Below are 18,602 nucleotides of genomic sequence, written 5' to 3' on the forward strand. Positions count from 1 at the left end.
GAAAACCTACTTCGCAACACAAAGATGAACCAGACTGTTACCCCTCTGAGAGTCCAGCTGATTCTGTGATTTCTCTGATAGGTTAAGTTCACAAATCATAGGTTTTAAATTTAGTTGAATTTTCTGTGTTGTATGATATCAAAATTTTAGTCTCTATGCAAGTCTATTTTCAAGAGTCCTGAAATCCTGGTTGTGCTCTTTTTCTCCAGCAAATACTGCTTTGGACAAAAAGCTGCTAATTGTTATTGACACAAATATTCTGATGAATCATCTCAAATTTGTTAGAATTTTGAACACAACAGAAATACCAGGTATTTACAAAACAAGTGTAAGTCAATGGTTGTTGTTTCTTTTTCCTCAAGGACACCTCTCCATCTGGATGTGCCCCTGCCCCCTTTTGTAGAGATCTGTTACTTGAAAGAACCATGGAGGGACAGACGGAGATCTTCCCTCTGTTGATTCTTTCCCCAGATGGCTGGGATGTCCGTGCTGCACTAGGCTAAAGTGGGGAGTCTGGGACTCCATCCAGCTGTTCCATGTGGGTAGAGGGCCCAAGCACTTGGGCCATCTTCCACTCCTTCCTAGGCACATCAACAGGGAGTTGGATCAGATGTAGAGCAGTCAGCTTGCACTGGCACTCCATTGTGGGGTGCTAGCAGGTGGTGGGTTAACAGGATGGGGGCTAGCAGGTGGTGGGTTAACAGGATGGGGGCTAGCAGCTGGTGGATTAACAGGATGGGGGCTAGCAGGTGGTGGGTTAACAGGATGGGGGCTAGCAGGTGGTGGGTTAACTTGGCAGTGCCTCAAGGCTGCCTCCGTTTGGATGTGCTCTTAAGCATAATCAGTTTAACGGAAAAAAAAAAATAGCCTAAGTTAAACTAGCAATCTGAATGCATTTTTTTGATCTCCAATGTTATTATTTTAACTTTTGCCACTTCCCTTTTTAATTTTCATTTTACAAATTATTATATCCATTTATTGTGAATTTCTTAAAAGTAGGGAAACTTGCTTTTCTTACAACTATTTGATTTGGTAGTTCACTAAATGTTGAATCCTAAGAAATCTTATTTTTTTTTAGGCTTTGACAGACTTATCTTAATAATCCCCTGGGTTGTTGTGCAAGAACTAGACCGCATGAAAGAAGGAAAGCTACTGAAACATGCACAGTACAAAGCTATCCCTGCAGTTCATTTCATCAATGACAGTCTGAAAAGCAAAGACAGGAAACTGTGGGGTCAGTCAATACAACTTGCATCACAAAAATTTTGTAAGTATTGTTCTCTCACAGTGCATCCTGACTTTAGGCTTGTTGGGCTGCTAACATTATTGGAGGGAAGTAGTGCAAACCTTTAAAAAAATTTATGGCATTGGAATGTGACTTGGGAAGGGTGTTGCGATGGTTTGCAGCTTAGTTTGGGATCTTGGGTTTTTGTTTTTCTGCTTTCCCCGTACTTAGGGAAAAACTGTCGCTACTTCACAGGCAGGACTGTGGACTTCTATGTGCCTACTTGTCTCTACTACTACAGAACTTTGGGCACCTTTTTTTTTCTTTTTTCCTAAGAGAATCCAGGTCTCCCATGTGAGAGGCAGGGGCCCAACTTCTTTTTTTAAAGATGTATATATTTGAAAGTCAAGAGTTAGACACACATGCACACACATGTCTTCCATTTGCTGGTTCGCTCCCAGATGGCTGCAGCGCCAGTGCTGGGCCAGGCCAAAGCCAGGAGCTTCATTCAGGTCTCCCATGTGAATGGTAGTGATGCTTTTCTCAGGCCATTAGCAGGGAGCCGAATCAGAAGCACAGCAGTGGGCCGTGGACTGGTGCCTGTGTGGGATGCTGGCAGCACAGCCGGTGGCTTTACCTGCTACACACGGTGCTGGTCCAGGACCAGCTTCCTGAGCCTTCAGTGCTGCCTTCCCGTGAGTGCATCAGCAGGAAGCTGGAGTCAGGAGTCAGACTCTGACCCAGCCCCTCTGAGGCTCGGAATCCTGAACCCAGCCGGATGCCCACTGCAGCTAGAACAGTAAGTAAGCAGTGTGCGTTGAAGAGCCTAGCAGTAAAATCTTCTTTCTATAGATGTATCTTATTTTTTAATGACTTTATTTGTTTACTTGAAAGTCAAGAGTTCAAAGAGGCAGAGAGAGAGAGATCTTCTATCCACTGGTTCACTTCCCAGATGGCTGCAGTAGTTGGAGCTGTGCCAGTCTGAAGCCAGGAGTCAGGAGCTACTTCTAGGTCTCCCACGTGGGTGCAGGGGCCCAAGGACTTAGGTCATCTTCTACTGGCCATGGCAGAGAGCTGCATCGGAAGTGGAGCAGCTAGGCCTCCAACCAGCACCCAAAGGGTGCGGGCACTGCAAGTGGCAACTTTACCCGCTACGCCACATTGCCAGCCCCCTGTATAAATGTATCTTAAGAAATAATGAGGTCCAGCACTGTAGTAGTGGGTAAAGCCGCTGCCTGCAGTGCTTGGCATCCCATATGGGCGCTGGTTCAAGACCCGTAACTCTGCCTTTCAAATAAATAAAAATCTTAAAAAAACAAAACAAAGCAAATGAATGAGTTGATCACAGTGGTTTAGGTAAATTTATTCCTCAAAGCATTATTGTACATCAAAAAATTGTAAATCACCTTTATAACGATTGGACATGGTAAGTACATTGGTGTAGCTATGTGAGAGAATACTATGTTTTGGGAACCATTGATGGCATGTAATTTTAAGTAAAATAATAAATAAAAACAAGGTTTATAAAATATAAGAAATAATCCCAAATGTATTTACACATATAATTAAATGATGAATAATGGTGATATTTGACTGACAAATATGAGTTATTTTAACTTGGCTTCCTTTTTCTAAGTTTTCTATAAAATTACATATTCTTTAATAAGAGGGTAAAAATAATAAAGGGCAAAATATAAAAGTTTTATGTCACCCTCTTGATTAGACATTTGTTTCATATTCTTATATTTTCTTTAATTATATTTTTGTTGATTCATTTTTTTGATGACTATTTGTACCAGACATTTTTCTAAGAATGGGCTGTAGCAGTGAATGAGGATAATAATTGCACTTGAGGAAATTCAATTCTACTAGATATGAATAATCTTGCTGTTTTATGTGAATTTGTTTTTGAGGTTTAGGTAACAGAGCTGGTTGCTGTAGAGCTGCCATTTGAGCTGATTCTTACATAATATAATCTTAACCATTTAGTGTTGCTGTATACTGGGCCAGCTGCGGGAAATCCACTCTTCATTGACTCCCTCTGGTGAAGCACCTTGCCCAGAGATTAAAACCAGACTGGGCAATTTCTAGAGTTTTTGTTTTGTTTACTTGTGAAGTTCCTGAGCAATTGCATAAAAAAATATTTATTGAATTAGTAAATATTTTATGAACATTCTTGCACTTTTAGATGTATTTTTCCAGCTCCATGTATTGATAATTCTGGTTTTATAAAATATTTGTTTTAATTATTGGAAAGGCAGAGTTACAGAGAGAGGGAGAGAGAGATATCTGCTGGTTCACTCCCCAAATAGCTGAGTCTCCCACGTGGCAGGCAGCGACCCTAGTACTTGGACCAACTGCTCTCCCAGGAGCATGAGCTGGGAGCTGGATTGGAAGTGAGGGGAAAATGTACACTGGAAAGCAAATGGAGGTCTTTCGGCTAGTACGCCTTCTGTTTTAGTGTGTAAGAGTTTAAATTAGTATCTGGGTCCAGGCTCCAAAAATTCTTACCTGGAAATCAATCTCGGATGTGCCCTGCAGTCTACATTACTAACAGTCACCCTCAAGATTCAGGGGCAGGTCGAGTAGAAGCTGAGAAATGCTGTCTGGCCCTTTTACTGCGCATTGCGTTATTTTCTCAAAGACTTAAGTTTTAAGGCGTGGAGAATGCCAGAGGACACCCTCTCAGCAACCGATGAACATTTATTAGAAATTACTCTTTGTGTTCTCTGCCTAGGGCTTGTGTTTCCTTCCTTCCACAGCTCATTTTGGCTTTAGAATGGGTGCTGATTAGCTTATGCACATTTTTTTTTAAAGCTGAGATATTTTTAAGTGTGATGTAATTGTATAATTCATTTACAGTCTATACATACCTGAGTTGAGACCAGGATTCATAGCTTTTGATTTTTTTTTAAAAAATTATTTTTATTTATTTGAAAGTCAGAGTTACAGAGAGAGGTAGAGCCAGAGAGAGAGAGAGGTCTTCCATTCTGCTGGTTCACTCCTCAGATGACCGCAATGGCCAGAGCTGAGCTGATCTGAAGCCAGGAGCCAGGAGTTTCTTCCAGGTCTCCCACGCAGGTGCAGGGGCCCAAGGACTTGGGCCATCTACTGCTTTCCCAGGCCATAGCAGAGAGCTGGATTGGAAGTGGCGCCCATATGGGATCATGGCGCTGCAGGCTGGGGCTTTAACCCACTGCGCCATAGCGCTGGCCCCAGCTTTTGAATTCTAGAACAATTTATCCTACTGATTCCAGTTGTTTCCTTTGAGCTTATTAATAGGCATATGCTAGTCTTTAAGTCCACAGCTATATGCGATGTGAATTGTAGATCTAGAGTTTTTCCAAGACATTGTTTTGTTGTCATTTATCTTCTTTTTACTTAAGAAGTTTTCTTTATTCTAAGTTTTTAAAAATAGACTTAGTTTTTAGAGTAGTTTTAGGCTCACAGCAAAGTTAAGTAGAAGATACATGGATTTCCATTACTTCCCACCGTACTCCCATCATCATAGCCTCCCCCATTATACCTCCAACCACTAGGGTGGTGTGTCTGTTACAGCTGATGAACCTGCGTTGACAATATTGGTAGCACTGAGCTGTTGTTGGATTGAGTGTTTGCTCTGGGAACTGCACACTGTGTAGGTTTGGACAGATGTAAATGCCTGTGTCTGCTTCAGAGTATCATAGAGTAGTTTCACTGCCTTCAAACTTCAGGATGTTGTAGATTTGGGACTACAGCCCAGATTGTTCATGTGGAACCCACTTTTCTAGTGTGCTCATTGACAGTTGCTTTTGCTACATTTACAGATGGATTGCGTGATGAGAACAATGATGATCGAGTATTAAAATGCTGTCTTCAGTACCAGGAATTATTCCCTTGTTCTCTCGTTATTTTGTGCACGTGAGTTTCATAGTTATTTTAGTCTTTGCTTTTTTTTTTTTTTATTTAAGATTTATTTATTTATTTGAAAAAGTTTCAGAGGGAGAGACAGAGATCTTCCATCCACTGGTTCACTCCCCAGATGGCTGCAACGGCTGGAGCTTTGGCTGGGCCAGCGCCAGGAGCCAGGTCTCCCACATTTGTGGCAGGGGCTCAAGTACTCTGATCATTTCTGTAGCTTTTCCCAGGCCATTAGCAGGGAGCTCATGGAGGACCAGGACATGAAGTGGCATCCATAAGGGACACCAGCAGCTTTACCTGCTGCACCACGACACTAGCCCCAGTCTTTGTTTTGAGTAATAAGTCCCACCAAATATTTTTTAAATCATACTGTCTCTACCGTACTAAGAATCAGAACCTAATTTTATGAATCTGCTAGGAAGCACGCTCATTATATCTGATGTTATAATGTGAGCCCTAAATGAATGAGAGCTCAAATAATAAAGTACCTTTTAATTAAGTTCGTATGCTATCCAGAAAACTTTGGAAAAGGCAGGGAAAGACAGATGCACCCCAAACAGTTCATAAATCACAGTCTTACAGAATTTTGTAGACCTGCGGTTCCTTGTGGGGGTGGGGGTAATTTATATTGCAGTTGGGTTCTGGGTACTGTGGGCTGGAGTCTTGCATTCACGTCAGCTTGGCGGTTGCTTAGCTTAGTTTCCTTGTGTGTAATGAGAGAGAGGGTCTTCATCCCTTACTCGGTGTGTGGGTTTGATTAGATAACACCTACAAAGGACTTCGACCAGGGCCCTACTCAGAGATTCCTCGGGGTTTCCCTCCTCATTCCTTCTTCCTCCTTCCTTCCCCACTAACGTTTTCATAACATAAAAACTAATGCAATGCTAAACAGAATTGAATTCCATCGTGTGTAAGGAAAGGGTCTGAAGAAATAGAAGAAAAACTTTAGTTTGAAATCTTTCTGTTCATTACAAATTGGAGTTTTTGCAGTTTGTGATCACACTCAGATGTGAATCCAGCCTTTGCTGTGGGAGGTACTCATCCCGCTGGCGCCTTCAGCACCAGACCAGACGCTCCTCCCATCGTTGGTTACTGTTGTAGTTCAGTTCAGAATGAGATTTTATCAGTTCTCCATCGTGTATGTACTTTCTTGGGATTAATAGGTATGACTTTTTTTTTTTTTTTTTTCAGTGTAATGAAAATTTGTAGTGATTTCATGGTCTAGGTATTGAGCCTGTGTTTTTGCTTTCTGGTTTTTTTTTGAAGGTTTATTTTATTTGAAAGTCAGTGTTACAGATAGGGAGAGGGAGAGGCAGACACAGAGCGAGAGAGCGCTCTTCCATCTGCTGGTTCACTCCCTGAATGGCTGCAGCAGCTGGAGCTGGGCCAGGCTGAAGCCAGGAGCCAGGAAGTTCATCTGGGTCTCCCATGTGGGTGCAAGGTCCCAAGGACTTGGGCCATTTTTCACCGCTTTCCTAGGTGCGTTAGCAGGGAGCCGGATCAGAAATGGAGCAGCCGGGACTTGAACCAGTGTCCGTATGGGATGCCAGTGCTGCAGGTGGCAGCTTTACCTGCTGTGCTACAGTGCCAGCCCCGAGCCTGTTCTTTTTCGGTCCGTCTGCCCCCCCCCCCCCCAAATGGTGGTGATTATGTATAGTGTGTAAGCCATACCTATTATTGCATGAAAATGTTTATATTACTTAAATGGAGGATCTTGATGTCAGTAATATTGGTTGATAATGACAGTAAGATGGAAAACTTCTGCTACATTATATGCCGTGCGTCATTTTGAGTGGTCTCCTTACATGTACAGTCCCACAGCTGGGCGAGCATGGCTATCTCCAGTTCGTGTTAGTTCCTTTCCCTCCCTCTTTCTTTCCGTTCCCTTCCTCCCTCCCTCCCTCCCTTTCTTCCTTTATGTATTTATTTGTAAGGCATAGTTACAGAGAAAGAGTGACAGAGAGGAAGAAGTCTTCCATCCACTGGTTCACGCCCCACTTGGCCACATGGCCAGGGCTGGGCCAAGCAGAAACCAGGAGCCTGGAACTCCATCCAGGTCTCCCACAGGGGTGGCACGGGGTTTGAGCCATCATCTGCTGCACTCAGGTGCATTAGCAGGGAATTGATCAGAAGTGGAGCATCCAGCTTGCTAGCTGGTGCTCATGTGGGATTGCCTTTGTGGGTTAGCCCCCTGTACCACAATACTGGCCCCTCATATTACTTTTTCCTTAAGTTTTATTTTATTTATTTTGAAAGAGTTACAGAGAGAGGTAGACAGAGGTCTTCGATCCACTGGTTCACTCCCCAGATGGCTACAACGGGTGGAGCTGAGCTGATGTGAAGCTAGGAGCCAGGAGCTTCTTCTGGGTCTTCCACGGGTGCAGGGGCCCAAGCACTTGGGCCTTCCTCTGCTGCTTTCCCAGGCACTCTAGCAGGGAGCTGGATTGGAAGTGGGGCAGCCGGGACTCGAACTGGCGCTGCTATGGGATGCTGGTCTTGCAAGCCAGAGCTTTAACCCTCAGTGCCACAATGTTGGCCCCTTTTCTAAACTCTGAACTACTATATCCCACACTCATTCGATGTCTCTCCTTGGACGTCTGGTCGAAATCTGAAGCCTGTCTTCTCCAAAGTGAAATCTTGATCCTTGTTCTTCACCTCAGGGAAAAATACCATCTCCCTCCAGTTCACTGCAGCCAGACACTGGCGGTCATTTCCATGCCCATCTCTCCGTCCACACTCTGCAGTCCGTTGTTCAGTGCTCGGGGTCAGCTCTTCCTTACCCCCCGACACTACCCATGTCAGGCTGTGTTGTTTTCCTTTTTCTATCCTAAGACTAATTAAGCACTCTGTTTTCATATTTGCTCTTCTCCATTTATTCTTTTTCTTTTATAAAAGATTTATTTATTTGAAAGGCAGGGGTAGAGAGAGGCAGGGGTAGAGAGAGGCAGAGGCAGAGAGAGGTCTTCCATCCACTGGTCCACTCTCCAAATGGCTGCAACAGCTGAAGCTGAGCCAATCTGAAGCCAGAAGCAAGGAGCTTCCTCCAGGTTTCCCACATGAGTGCAAGGCTCAAACACCTGGGCCATCTTCCACTGCTTTCCCAGGCCATAGCAGAGAGCTGGATTGGAAGTGGAGCAGCCAGCTCTTGAACTGGCTCCCATATAGGCTATTGGCACTGCAGGTGGTGGCTTTACCTGCTATGCCACAGTGCCAGCCCCTCCTTTTTTTTTTTTTTTTTTTTTTTTGACAGGCAGAGTTAATGAAAGAGAAACAGAGAAAGGTCTTCCTTCTGTTGGTTCACCCCCAAAATGGCTGCTATGGCCGGTGCACTGCGCCAGTCTGAAGCCAGGAGCCAGGTACTTATCCTGATCTCCCATGGGGTGCAGGGCCCAAGCACTTGGGCCATCCTCCACTGCACTCCCTGGCCACAGCAGAGAGCTGGACTGGAAGAGGAGCAACTGGGACAGAATCCGGTGCCCTGACTGGAACTAGAACCCGGGGTGCCGGCACCACAGGCAGAGGATTAGTCTATTGAGTCGTGGTGCCGGCCAACCCCTCCATTCTTTAAGAACTTAAAAAGGTGTTGTAATTTTCAAAAAACTTCTCATTTTGGAAAATTTCTTTAGTGTTCAAACTGAAGAAGAGTTCATAAACTCCTAAATTCCCAGCTGCAGCAGCAATCAAGACTGCCATTCTTCTGTTGTCTTTACTTCTGTACACATCCCAGCCCACATGATTCATACATTTTTTAAAAATGTTGTAGAAAAACATACTTAACACTGGAATGCACAAATCTTCATGTACAATATACAGGACACAGTGCAGCCACAAGCCTGTCCAAATATGGGACACCTTAGTTATTCCTGCGAGTACCCTGTGCCCCATGTGCTTTTTTCTTCTTTTTTCAGATAGAAGGTTGATAATTGAGACTGCTATAAATTTCCTTCTTAAGTACTAGTATAGTTGGTTCCTCAAATTTTGTAATTTTTTATTTGACTCCGTATTCTTTATAATTTCCACTGTGATTTTTTTTGATCACAGGTTATTTAAATGTTTCTTAATTCCAAATATTTGCAAAATTTCCATATATCTTTCTATTACTGAGTTGTAACTTCATTTCATTATGGCTTTGGACACAATTTTTATGATTTCTGTTCTTTTACATTTGACCACATTACTTTTGTGGTCAAGATTTTGATCTCTATTGGTGGGTGTTTTATGTGCTTCTGTGGATAGAGTAGTCTATTAATTTGGGTGTGTGAAGCTGGTTGATAGTGTTCTTTAGGTCTTATATGTTGTGATCACTGAGAGAGATCTCAACTGTAAGCAATTTTTTCTTTTCTCCTTCCAGTTTGTCATGTTTCATATATTATGACAGTCACTAGGCTGTGATTTTTCTGTTGTAGGATGTTGATGAATCGTGGGAATGCTTTGAGGCAAAAAATAGAAACTTGTAGTGAGGTGCATACACACTTAGGATTGTTTAGGATGTCTTCTTGGGGGCCAGCACTGTACCGCAGCAGGTTAAAGTCCTGATCTGAAGCGCCGGCATCCCATTTGGGTGCCGGTTCTAGTCCTGGCTGCTCCTCTTCCGATCCAGCTCTCTGCTATGGCCTGGGAAAGCAGAAGATGGCCCAAGTCCTTAGGCCCCTGCACCTGCATGGGAGACCTGGAAGAAGCTCCTGGCTCCTGGCTTCTGATCAGCACAGCTCCGGCCATTGTGGCCAGTTGGGGAGTGAACCAGCGGATGGAAGACCTCTCTGTCTCTACCTCTCTAACTCTTTCAAATAAATAAAACAAATCTTTAAAAAAAAAAAAATGTTTTCTTGTAGAATTGACCCCCTTTATCATTGTATAATGTTCTTTACTGGTCAGCTTTTTGTCTGTATTATTAAATATTTGTGGCACCCTAGTTTTATAAAGGAAGAAGATTTATTTTGGCTCCAGGTTCCCTGGGTTCACAGTCTGAGATCAAGCAGGTGCAATGGTCTGGCATCTGATGTGTGGAGGCTTAGGGTCACATGATGGGCAAGGAAACAGTGAAATGTCTGGGCCCAATTCGGGCTTTTATAAAAACACATCCACTGTGAAGTAGGGACCTCCTACTGCACCTCACTTCCTAAACCCCATAATTGGATTAGGTTTCTACCCTCTTTGTACCATTAATTTATGACTTTGGGGATTAAATGCATGAGTTTGGGACCAAATCATATTCAAACGATAGCATGACCTTATTTGTTCCTGGTGATATTCCAGGTTCTGAAGTCTCCTTTGTCAAGTATTGATGTAACTATTCCAGCTTTCATTTGTTTAGTACTTATGTGGTATATTGTTTTTCATCCTTTTGCTTTTAATCTATGTCTTAATATTTAAGTTTTGCAGATAACATATAGTTAGTTCTCTTCGTGCAGTCTAATCATTTCTGTCTTTTCATTGGCGAATGTAGACCACACTCACCTAATTGGCTGGATTGACAGCTGCCATTTTTCTAGTCATTTTCTGCTTGTTACTTCTGTTCTACAGTGTTATCTCCATTATTGGCTACTTCTGTTCTACAGTGTTTCATCTCCATTATTGATTATTTATACCTTTTTGAAAAAATTTCTTGGGGTTGCCCTGGCGTTTAAAATACTCATTTTTTACTTGGTATTGGTCTACCTTCAAATAATATACTGCTTGACAATGCTGAATAAGGCTCATACAACAGTATATGTGTGTGTGTGTATATATATACATATATATATATAGTTCCACAGCTCTGGGATGTATTTTAAAAAAACATTCATTCTCTCGTTTCAGTTTAAGTGATATTTTTTAAAGAGATCTAGTCTTTTTTTTCTTTTAAAGATTTATTTTATTTATTTTGAAAGAGTTACAGACAGAGGTAGAGACAGAAAGAGAGTGAGAGAGTGACAGTGAAAGAAAGAGAGAGGTCTTCCATCCACTGGTTCACTCCCCAGATGGCTGCTGGAGCTGGAGCTGAGCTGATCTGAAACCAGGAGCCAGGATTGTCTGGGTCTCCAACGCAGGTACAGGGGCTCAAGGACTTAGGTCATACTCCACTGCTTTCCCAGGTGCATTAGCAAGGAGCTGGATCAGAAGCAGAGCAGCTGGGACTCAAACCAGAGCCCACATGGGATGTCATATTGCAGGTGGCGGATTTACCTGCTGTGCCAAAGCGCCAGCCCCGAGTGGTTTCTTTTGACCTGTCTTCAATTTTGTTGATTGTTTTCTCATCTCTTTTCCCCTCCTCTTTGATGAGCCTTTGGACAAGCCTATCAGAAGCATTCTTCACTTCTGTTGCTGTTTTTCTGTTGCTAGCATGTCCACTTCATTCTTAGGGTTTTCATGTCTGCCGAAACGATCTGCCTTTTCATTCTATTGACTTTTTCCATTAGAGCCTTTAACTTGTTAATCAAAATTATTTTAAATTCTCTGCAGCTTCAGCGTCTGTGCTGCATCCGAGTCTGATTGTGTTGATTGCTTTCTCATAGCAGTGTGATATTTCTGCTGGTCAGAATTTATGTGGAGATTTTGGGGCTTACTTGCTCTGAGTTCTTCCCTTCAGTTTCCCTCAGGTCATTCTTAAACACAGTTCTCTACATTTCAAGCCACTGAGACCATGGTTCTGTGTTCCTAAGCCATTGATGAATTGGGAAATGCCTTCAGGCCAAAAGATAGAAACTTGTAGCTCTCACAAGTGCAATTTCTATGTCTTGCAGACTCCCCTCTCACTAGTTCTGTTTCCAATTTAATGCTCACTAATACCTTCAAATAATTAATTTCCTTTTTTGTTCAGATTTTATAAATTCTCATCTGTAGGAAGGTTAGTCTGACCAAGCAACTCTGCCCCTAGCAGAAGCTGGAAGTCGGCTGGGCTCCAGAACAATTTAATAAATGCAGATCTGGTCAGACCACTTCCCCATTGACGTCATTAAGTGTTTTCCCATTTACTAATGCTTTTGTCTTTCTCTGTGACCCCATTACCTGGCCTCATGGACTGTCTTGCTCTTTGAGCAAATACAAATTCATATTACTTGGTTTCTGCACACTCTGAGTATGTTGGTAATTGTTCTGTGTAAGTTATTGCTTGTTTTAGGACTCTGTTTATTTCTCTTTGGGTTATTATAATTTAGGTAAGTCATGTACCCTCTGTACCCCTCAGTTTCCTATCTGTGAAATGAGTACCACTCCTATCTCAGAGACGGATTGTGAAGACTAACCAAGAACTTAGCAAGGCGCTTGAGACCAGGGAAACACTCAGCAGATAAATTATTATTATTATTGTAACCTAAAGCTCATGAAATGTGACTTTACATACAGTCCTTTATCTTCATATTTTTAAAAAATGTGATCCTTTGTCGTATGCCAATAGTCACCAACGCTGGACAGATCCCGTGTTTTTGAGTTGCCATTTGGTTTATCTTATAAAAAAATATTTTTTCCTCCTAACCCCCATCTTAGGGATGATAGAAATTTAAGAAACAAAGGCCTAATAAGTGGTGTGAAGTCACTCAGTAAAGAAGAATTGAGTGCAGAGTTATTGAACTTGTCTCAGAACACAGATGTGTGTCATCAGCCTTGTGTTTCTAAGCAACAGTTGAAAGCAGGTAGTATTCTTACTGTGAATAATTAGAAATATACCTCATTTTATGCATTAAGATTGTTGATGGCATCTGTAATTAATAAATTTCAATCTTATAAATTAAAAAAAACATCATGTTGGGAGTATTTTCCAGCACGTAAATTTTAGAATTAAATGAAAATGATAATCCAAAAGAAAATCTAATGAATAATATTGCCTTCTATGTGTTCTTTTATGAATTTAACTTTTCACTATTTATGATGTATGAATTTACGGGCTACAGTGTGACATATTGGTGCATGTGTGCAGTCTGTACTGATCCAATCAAGGTGATCAGCATTGCTGCTGCTTTGAGAGTCTTCATGATTGAAGACGTCACGCTTCTTTCCTGTTTGTTCATGCAGTACAGACTGGCTTGTTGTAAGCCAAAGGCTCTCCACTGTGTTTCGTAACATTAGGGATTTATTCGTTTATTAGTATTTCGTACACATTTTTCCATATTCGTAATCGCTGTGTGCATGCTATTTTGTGCTTTGTAGAGAACACCTTTTAAAGTAGTATTAACTATAGGAGATACACATTTGAAGTAGAAAGAATATTTTAGTCTTTTTTGAAAATTAGCTTCATAGCTTCTTCTTTTTTTTTTTTTTTTTGACAGGCAGAGTAGACAGTGAGAGAGAGGGACAGAGAGAAAGGTCTTCCTTTTGCCGTTGGTTCACCCTCCAATGGCCACCGAAGCCAGGAGCCAGGTGCAGGGCCCAAGGAGTTGGGCCATCCTCCACTGCACTCCTGGGCCATAGCAGAGAGCTGGCCTGGAAGAGAGGCAACCAGGACAGAATCCGGCATCCCGACCAGGACTAGAACCCGGTGTGCTGGCGCTGCAGGCGGAGGATTAGCCTATTGGGCCGCGGTGCCAGCCACTTCTTTCAACATAGTAAAAATTCAGTTAATGGAGAAACAGAACATTAGGAATGATTTTCCTCTTTTAAATTTTATACAGATAATTAAAAGGCAATACTGTTATCTCATTTTCCAGCAGAATAGTCTTTTCAGTAGCTTGATGTTTGATGGAATAGTATATTAAGTCTGACATCATTTATAAGGATATCCCATCTTTTCATTCCATGGGGAAAATAGTTATTGAAGTCTCTAATACGTATTTACTTTTTCTTTGTACTTCTATAAGTACTGATATGTACATACATACTGCTTATTGGCGCTTTTTGGAAATAGCATGTTTATTATAAAATGCACAATGACATTGGAAAGGAGTAATAGAATATTATGGTTTACAGTTTTTTCAGGGGTAGCATATTTTTAGTTTGCCCTTTACGTTAGTGTCATTTTATTTATTTGGATTTTTTTTTTTTTTTTTTTTTTTGAGAGCTACCATCTACTGGTTCACTCTCCAAAGGCCCACAATAGCTGGGGCTGGGCTGTAGCCAATGCTGGGAGATGAGAATTCCTTCCAAGTCTCCCTTGTGGGTGGCAGAGACCAAACTCCCAAGGTATATACTAGGAGGAAGCTGAAATTGGGAGTGGAGTCGGGACTTGAGCCCAGGCATGCCAGTATGGGATGCAGGCACCCAGTGGTATCTTAACTGCTGTACCGGGCCTCTGCCCTGATTATATGAGGTCTAAAACCACTATAGTAGAGACTATTTTAAAAATAAACTACCTCTCTCTTCTAAGTAATTCGAAGATTAATTATATATAACACATTTATATATATGGCCAAATACTTATTATATATGTGTAACATTTACTATTAGAGCCCTAACAAAGCCTGTACCGATTTGTTTTAAAGAAGCAGCACTGTTGGAAGGGAGCCATGAGGAAGAAGCCGCGAATTCTGGACTGTCCATTCTGCTGGAGAGCATCATATCTGATCTTGAAAAGTCTCTTGGAACGGCTTTGTCTTCAATATTAGAAACAGAGATGAAAATCGCTTTTGGAAACCTCTGGATGGAGGTGATTAGTTCAACTCTTAGTTGAAAATTTCTTCTTCATTGATTTTGTTATCTTGAATAATTGTTTAAGAACATAAACATTGTAATATGTATCACATTAAACTTTTTCTTCAAGGTTCTGAACAAACTTTTAGGTAGATGATAGATATTTCTTAATGGGCAGGACAATGCTTTTACCATGGAGCTTGAATGGAATTCAGAAAAGTTGCTCCTGTTTAGTTTGAGTACTGTCAAAATGTCTAATATAAGAAATTTCCCCAAGCTAAATGTATTCATCTGTGGATTCAAGAAGTGTGTATTTTGGTTTGTGCCCGTAACTGTGAGAACCAGCGTAATTTGATCATATTAACAACGTATTTTGAATTTTCTTTAGATGTGTGTATTTTCTGCAGTCAACTTTAGCAAAAGTGGTCCTAAAAGTTCTGTTTAGTGTTTGCTTGCTGTTCATGTTTATAGTTAGGAGAAACGTTTTGCTCCATCAGTTAGCTTCTGTCCATCCCAGCTCTTTAGTGAGATTCTAACATTTGCTAATACAGTGAGTTTGCTACTTGATTACATATACATATTTTTAGATTTTGTGGATGATATGTATATTTTTTATTACTTATTTGAAAGCCAGAGTAACAGAGGTGCAGTGATGCAGAGAAAAAGATCTTCTATTCATTAGTTCACTCCCCAAATGGCTGGGCCAGGCCAAAGCCTGGGCCTGGAACTCCATCGGGGTCTCCTCCGTGGATGGCAGGGGCCATCTTTTGCTGCTTTCCCAGGTGCAATAGCAGAGAGCTCAGTTGAAAGCCAGGCAGCTGAGGCTGGAACCAGTACTCCCGTAGGGATGCTGGCATCGCAGTACTCCAGTAGGGATGCTGGCATCGCAGGCAGCAGTTGAACCCCCTGCACCACAGCATCAGCCCCTTGGTTACATTTTTGGAGTGTTCAACCAAGATGATGAAGAATGATCAGAAGATACTGTAAGAATTGATTTAAATTGAATATTTATAGGAGAAAGACAAATAATTAAAATAGTATTAATAGAACTAAATGATCAATTTTCTTTATAAACATGGCTTTATTTTTTATTTTTCTTTGTAGATCTTTATAAACATAGCTTTGTAAGATTGAAGTAGTTATATTTGACAATTTTTTTCTAGATAGATTTTCCCCAGTTATTTAAAATAATTAGATTGATTTTGTCATAGAGATTACCAGGTTAAAAAGTGGATTGAAAAACTTTGCTGATTAAAACTTTTTCCTGCGCTGGCTCTGTGGCATAGTAGGCTAAGCTTCTGCCTATGGTACTGGTGTCTCATAAGGGCGCCAGTTCAGGTCCCGTCTGTTCCTCTTCTGATCTAGCTCTCTGCTTATGGCCTGGAAGCAGTGGAAGATGGCCTAAGTGCTTAGGCTCCCTCCACATGGGAGACCCAGAAGAGGCTCCTGGCTCCTGGCTCCAGACTGGCCCAGCTTTGGTCACTGTGGCCATTTGGGGAGTGAACCGGCGGATGGAAGACCTTTCTCTTCGTCTCTCCCTCTCTCTGTAACTCCACCTCTCAAGTAAATAAATAAAATCTTTAAAAAATTTTTTTTCCTTTCTGATCTTTATTTTTGTATGTGTAATTTGAAAACTGTAAAGTTTAATGCTATACAACTTTCATAAAAGCAATATGCAATGGAATTAGTATCTAAAATTATAATTGGCTTTTAATAAAAGATCTTTTAAAAGAATTTTAACTACCTTTCACATTAATATATGTAGGAATTCCTAAATAGGTACTTTGAATTTTATTTATCTTCTTTTAATTGAAAAGAAGAAAGAGCGAGAGACAGAGACAGATCTTCTGTTCACTGCTACTCTCCAGATGCGTGCAGCAGCCAGGGTTGGGCCAGACTGAAGGTGTGGGCTGGGACCTCTGTGTGGGTCTTTCAGTGGGTGGCTGGGACCCAACTCCTTGAGCCTCCTGCTGCCTCCCAGTGTGTACATCTGAAGTTGGAATAGGAGCAGAATTGGGACGCAAACCCAAGCAGTCTGACTTGGGGTATGGCCGTCCCAAGTGACTTCTTACCTGCTGCTCTGAATGCCTGCCCCTAAATACTTTTAAATAATAGCAAGAATAAATCCACAGATGCTAATTTTTTCTGAAAACTCTCTAGATACTGTACGTGAAACCGCCGTGGACGCTAATACATTTATTGCGATGCTTTAAAAAACATTGGTTGGCTGTATTTGGATTAATTATGGAAAAGAATTTGCTTTTAACTATTGAGAGCGTATACGAAAATCTCTGTAAAGGTATGGATCTTTTATTTTTTTCTTAGCAGCATTGCGTTAAATAGAATTAAGTCGGACTAGCAGATATATTCCATAGGATGTGGAGATGAATGAGGAAAGCATTGTCAGTTAGTGGTTAATCATCCGTACTCTGATTCCTGAAGTAAGACTGGCGTCTGAATGCTGCTCATGGAGCTGTGACTGTGAATGGTGCTGTTGTTGATGTGCCTAGTATTGTGAATAGATCATTTTCAATGTCAACTTTGAAAACTCAAAACTGTGGTTTTTTTTTTTAAGAGTAAGGTTGTATGATTCTAACTTCTTTTTTTTTTTTTTAAGATTTATTTATTTATTTGAAAGGCAGAGCTGGAGAGAGGCAGAGAGAGTTATCCTCCATACACTGGCTCACTCTGTCATGGCTGGAGCTGGGCCAATCCAAAGCCACAGCCAGGAGCTTCTTCCCACACAGGTCTCCCACACGGGTGCAAGGACCTAAGGACTTGGGCCATCTTCTGCTTTCCTAGGCCACAGCAGGGAGCTGGATTGGAAGCGGAGCAGCCAGGTCTTGAACTGGCGCCCATATGGGAAGCTGGCACTGCAGGTGGCAGCTTTACCTGCTACGTCACAGTACTGGCTCCCTAAGACCATATTTTATAGTCTGTTTGGGTTTGCAAATAAAATTATATAGTTTTCATTTCTCACTGTGTATAACACACAAACTTTGAGTGTATTTTATGTACTAATTTTTAAAATTATGTATCAAGCGTTCTCTCTAAATTAAATTTGGACAAGGAAAAGGAAACCGTTGGCTTTGGTGCATAGTGGAATTTAGAACTTGACGAGATAATAGCGAACCACTCGGTGGATTGTTGACCACGCCGAACTGAACCTTGGGTTTCCTAAAGTACTGTGTGCACAGGAGGGGTGTGGAAAGGTTAGTGGAGAGCTTAGTAGGTGGTGCCTTGACCCTAACTTTCACAGAGCAACTTTTTAAAAACATCTGTTGATATATGTATAGTCCATGTAGGATTTGAAAAAGAAAGAGTCTCTGCTTGGGCAGACGTTTGGCACAGCATTGAAGTTGCTGCTTTGGATGCCCACCTCCCATATTGGAGGACCTGGTTTGTGCCTGGGCCACTCTGCCTCTGATCCAGCTTCCTGCTGATGCATACCCAGGGAGATAGCACATGATGGCTCAACTGCTTGAGTCCTTGCAACCCACCCAGAGTGAGACCCAAGTGAGTTCTGGTTCCTAGCTCTGGCCTGGCCCAGTGCTGGCTGTTGTAGGCGTTTGGGGAGTGAATATTTCTATGCCTTCCAAGTAAACCAAATAAATAAAAGTTTAGGGAGGGTGATGGGAGCATGCCCTGTGGTAGATGTACCTCATTCTCTTTTGTGACATTTTAGCTCCGAAGATTGTTCATAGCTTTAGAAGTGCCCTCTAGAGGATGCTGAGCTCCTGGTCGGTCTCTGATGTCTTATCCATGGTAGCTGTTTGATGAATAGCTAGTTTTAAAAGTTATTTTTTTAAAGATTTATTTATTTATTTGAAAGTCAGAGTTACACAGAGAGAGGAGAGGCAGAGAGAGAGAGGTCTTCCGTCTGATGGTTCACTCCCCAATTGCCTTCAATGGCTGGTGCTGCACGGATCTAAAGCCA

General features: G+C 41.7%; 1 protein-coding gene across 6 annotated transcripts in view; it reads left to right on the forward strand.

The window, feature by feature from the left end:
* SWT1 (SWT1 RNA endoribonuclease homolog) overlaps nt 1–18,602 on the forward strand; it is a 76,726-nt gene that overhangs the window by 20,183 nt on the left and 37,941 nt on the right. For all 6 annotated transcript variants that reach the window (XM_070055040.1, XM_070055041.1, XM_051821030.2 and 3 more), the window contains 6 exons: nt 210–311; nt 1,079–1,267; nt 5,032–5,125; nt 12,590–12,735; nt 14,518–14,681; nt 16,826–16,964. In XM_070055040.1, the coding sequence (XP_069911141.1) occupies nt 210–311; nt 1,079–1,267; nt 5,032–5,125; nt 12,590–12,735; nt 14,518–14,681; nt 16,826–16,964 (834 nt within the window). The remainder of the gene's footprint in view (nt 1–209; nt 312–1,078; nt 1,268–5,031; nt 5,126–12,589; nt 12,736–14,517; nt 14,682–16,825; nt 16,965–18,602) is intronic.

This window comes from Oryctolagus cuniculus, chromosome 13 (assembly GCF_964237555.1).
Source record: "Oryctolagus cuniculus chromosome 13, mOryCun1.1, whole genome shotgun sequence".
NCBI classification, from domain to species: domain Eukaryota; kingdom Metazoa; phylum Chordata; class Mammalia; order Lagomorpha; family Leporidae; genus Oryctolagus; species Oryctolagus cuniculus.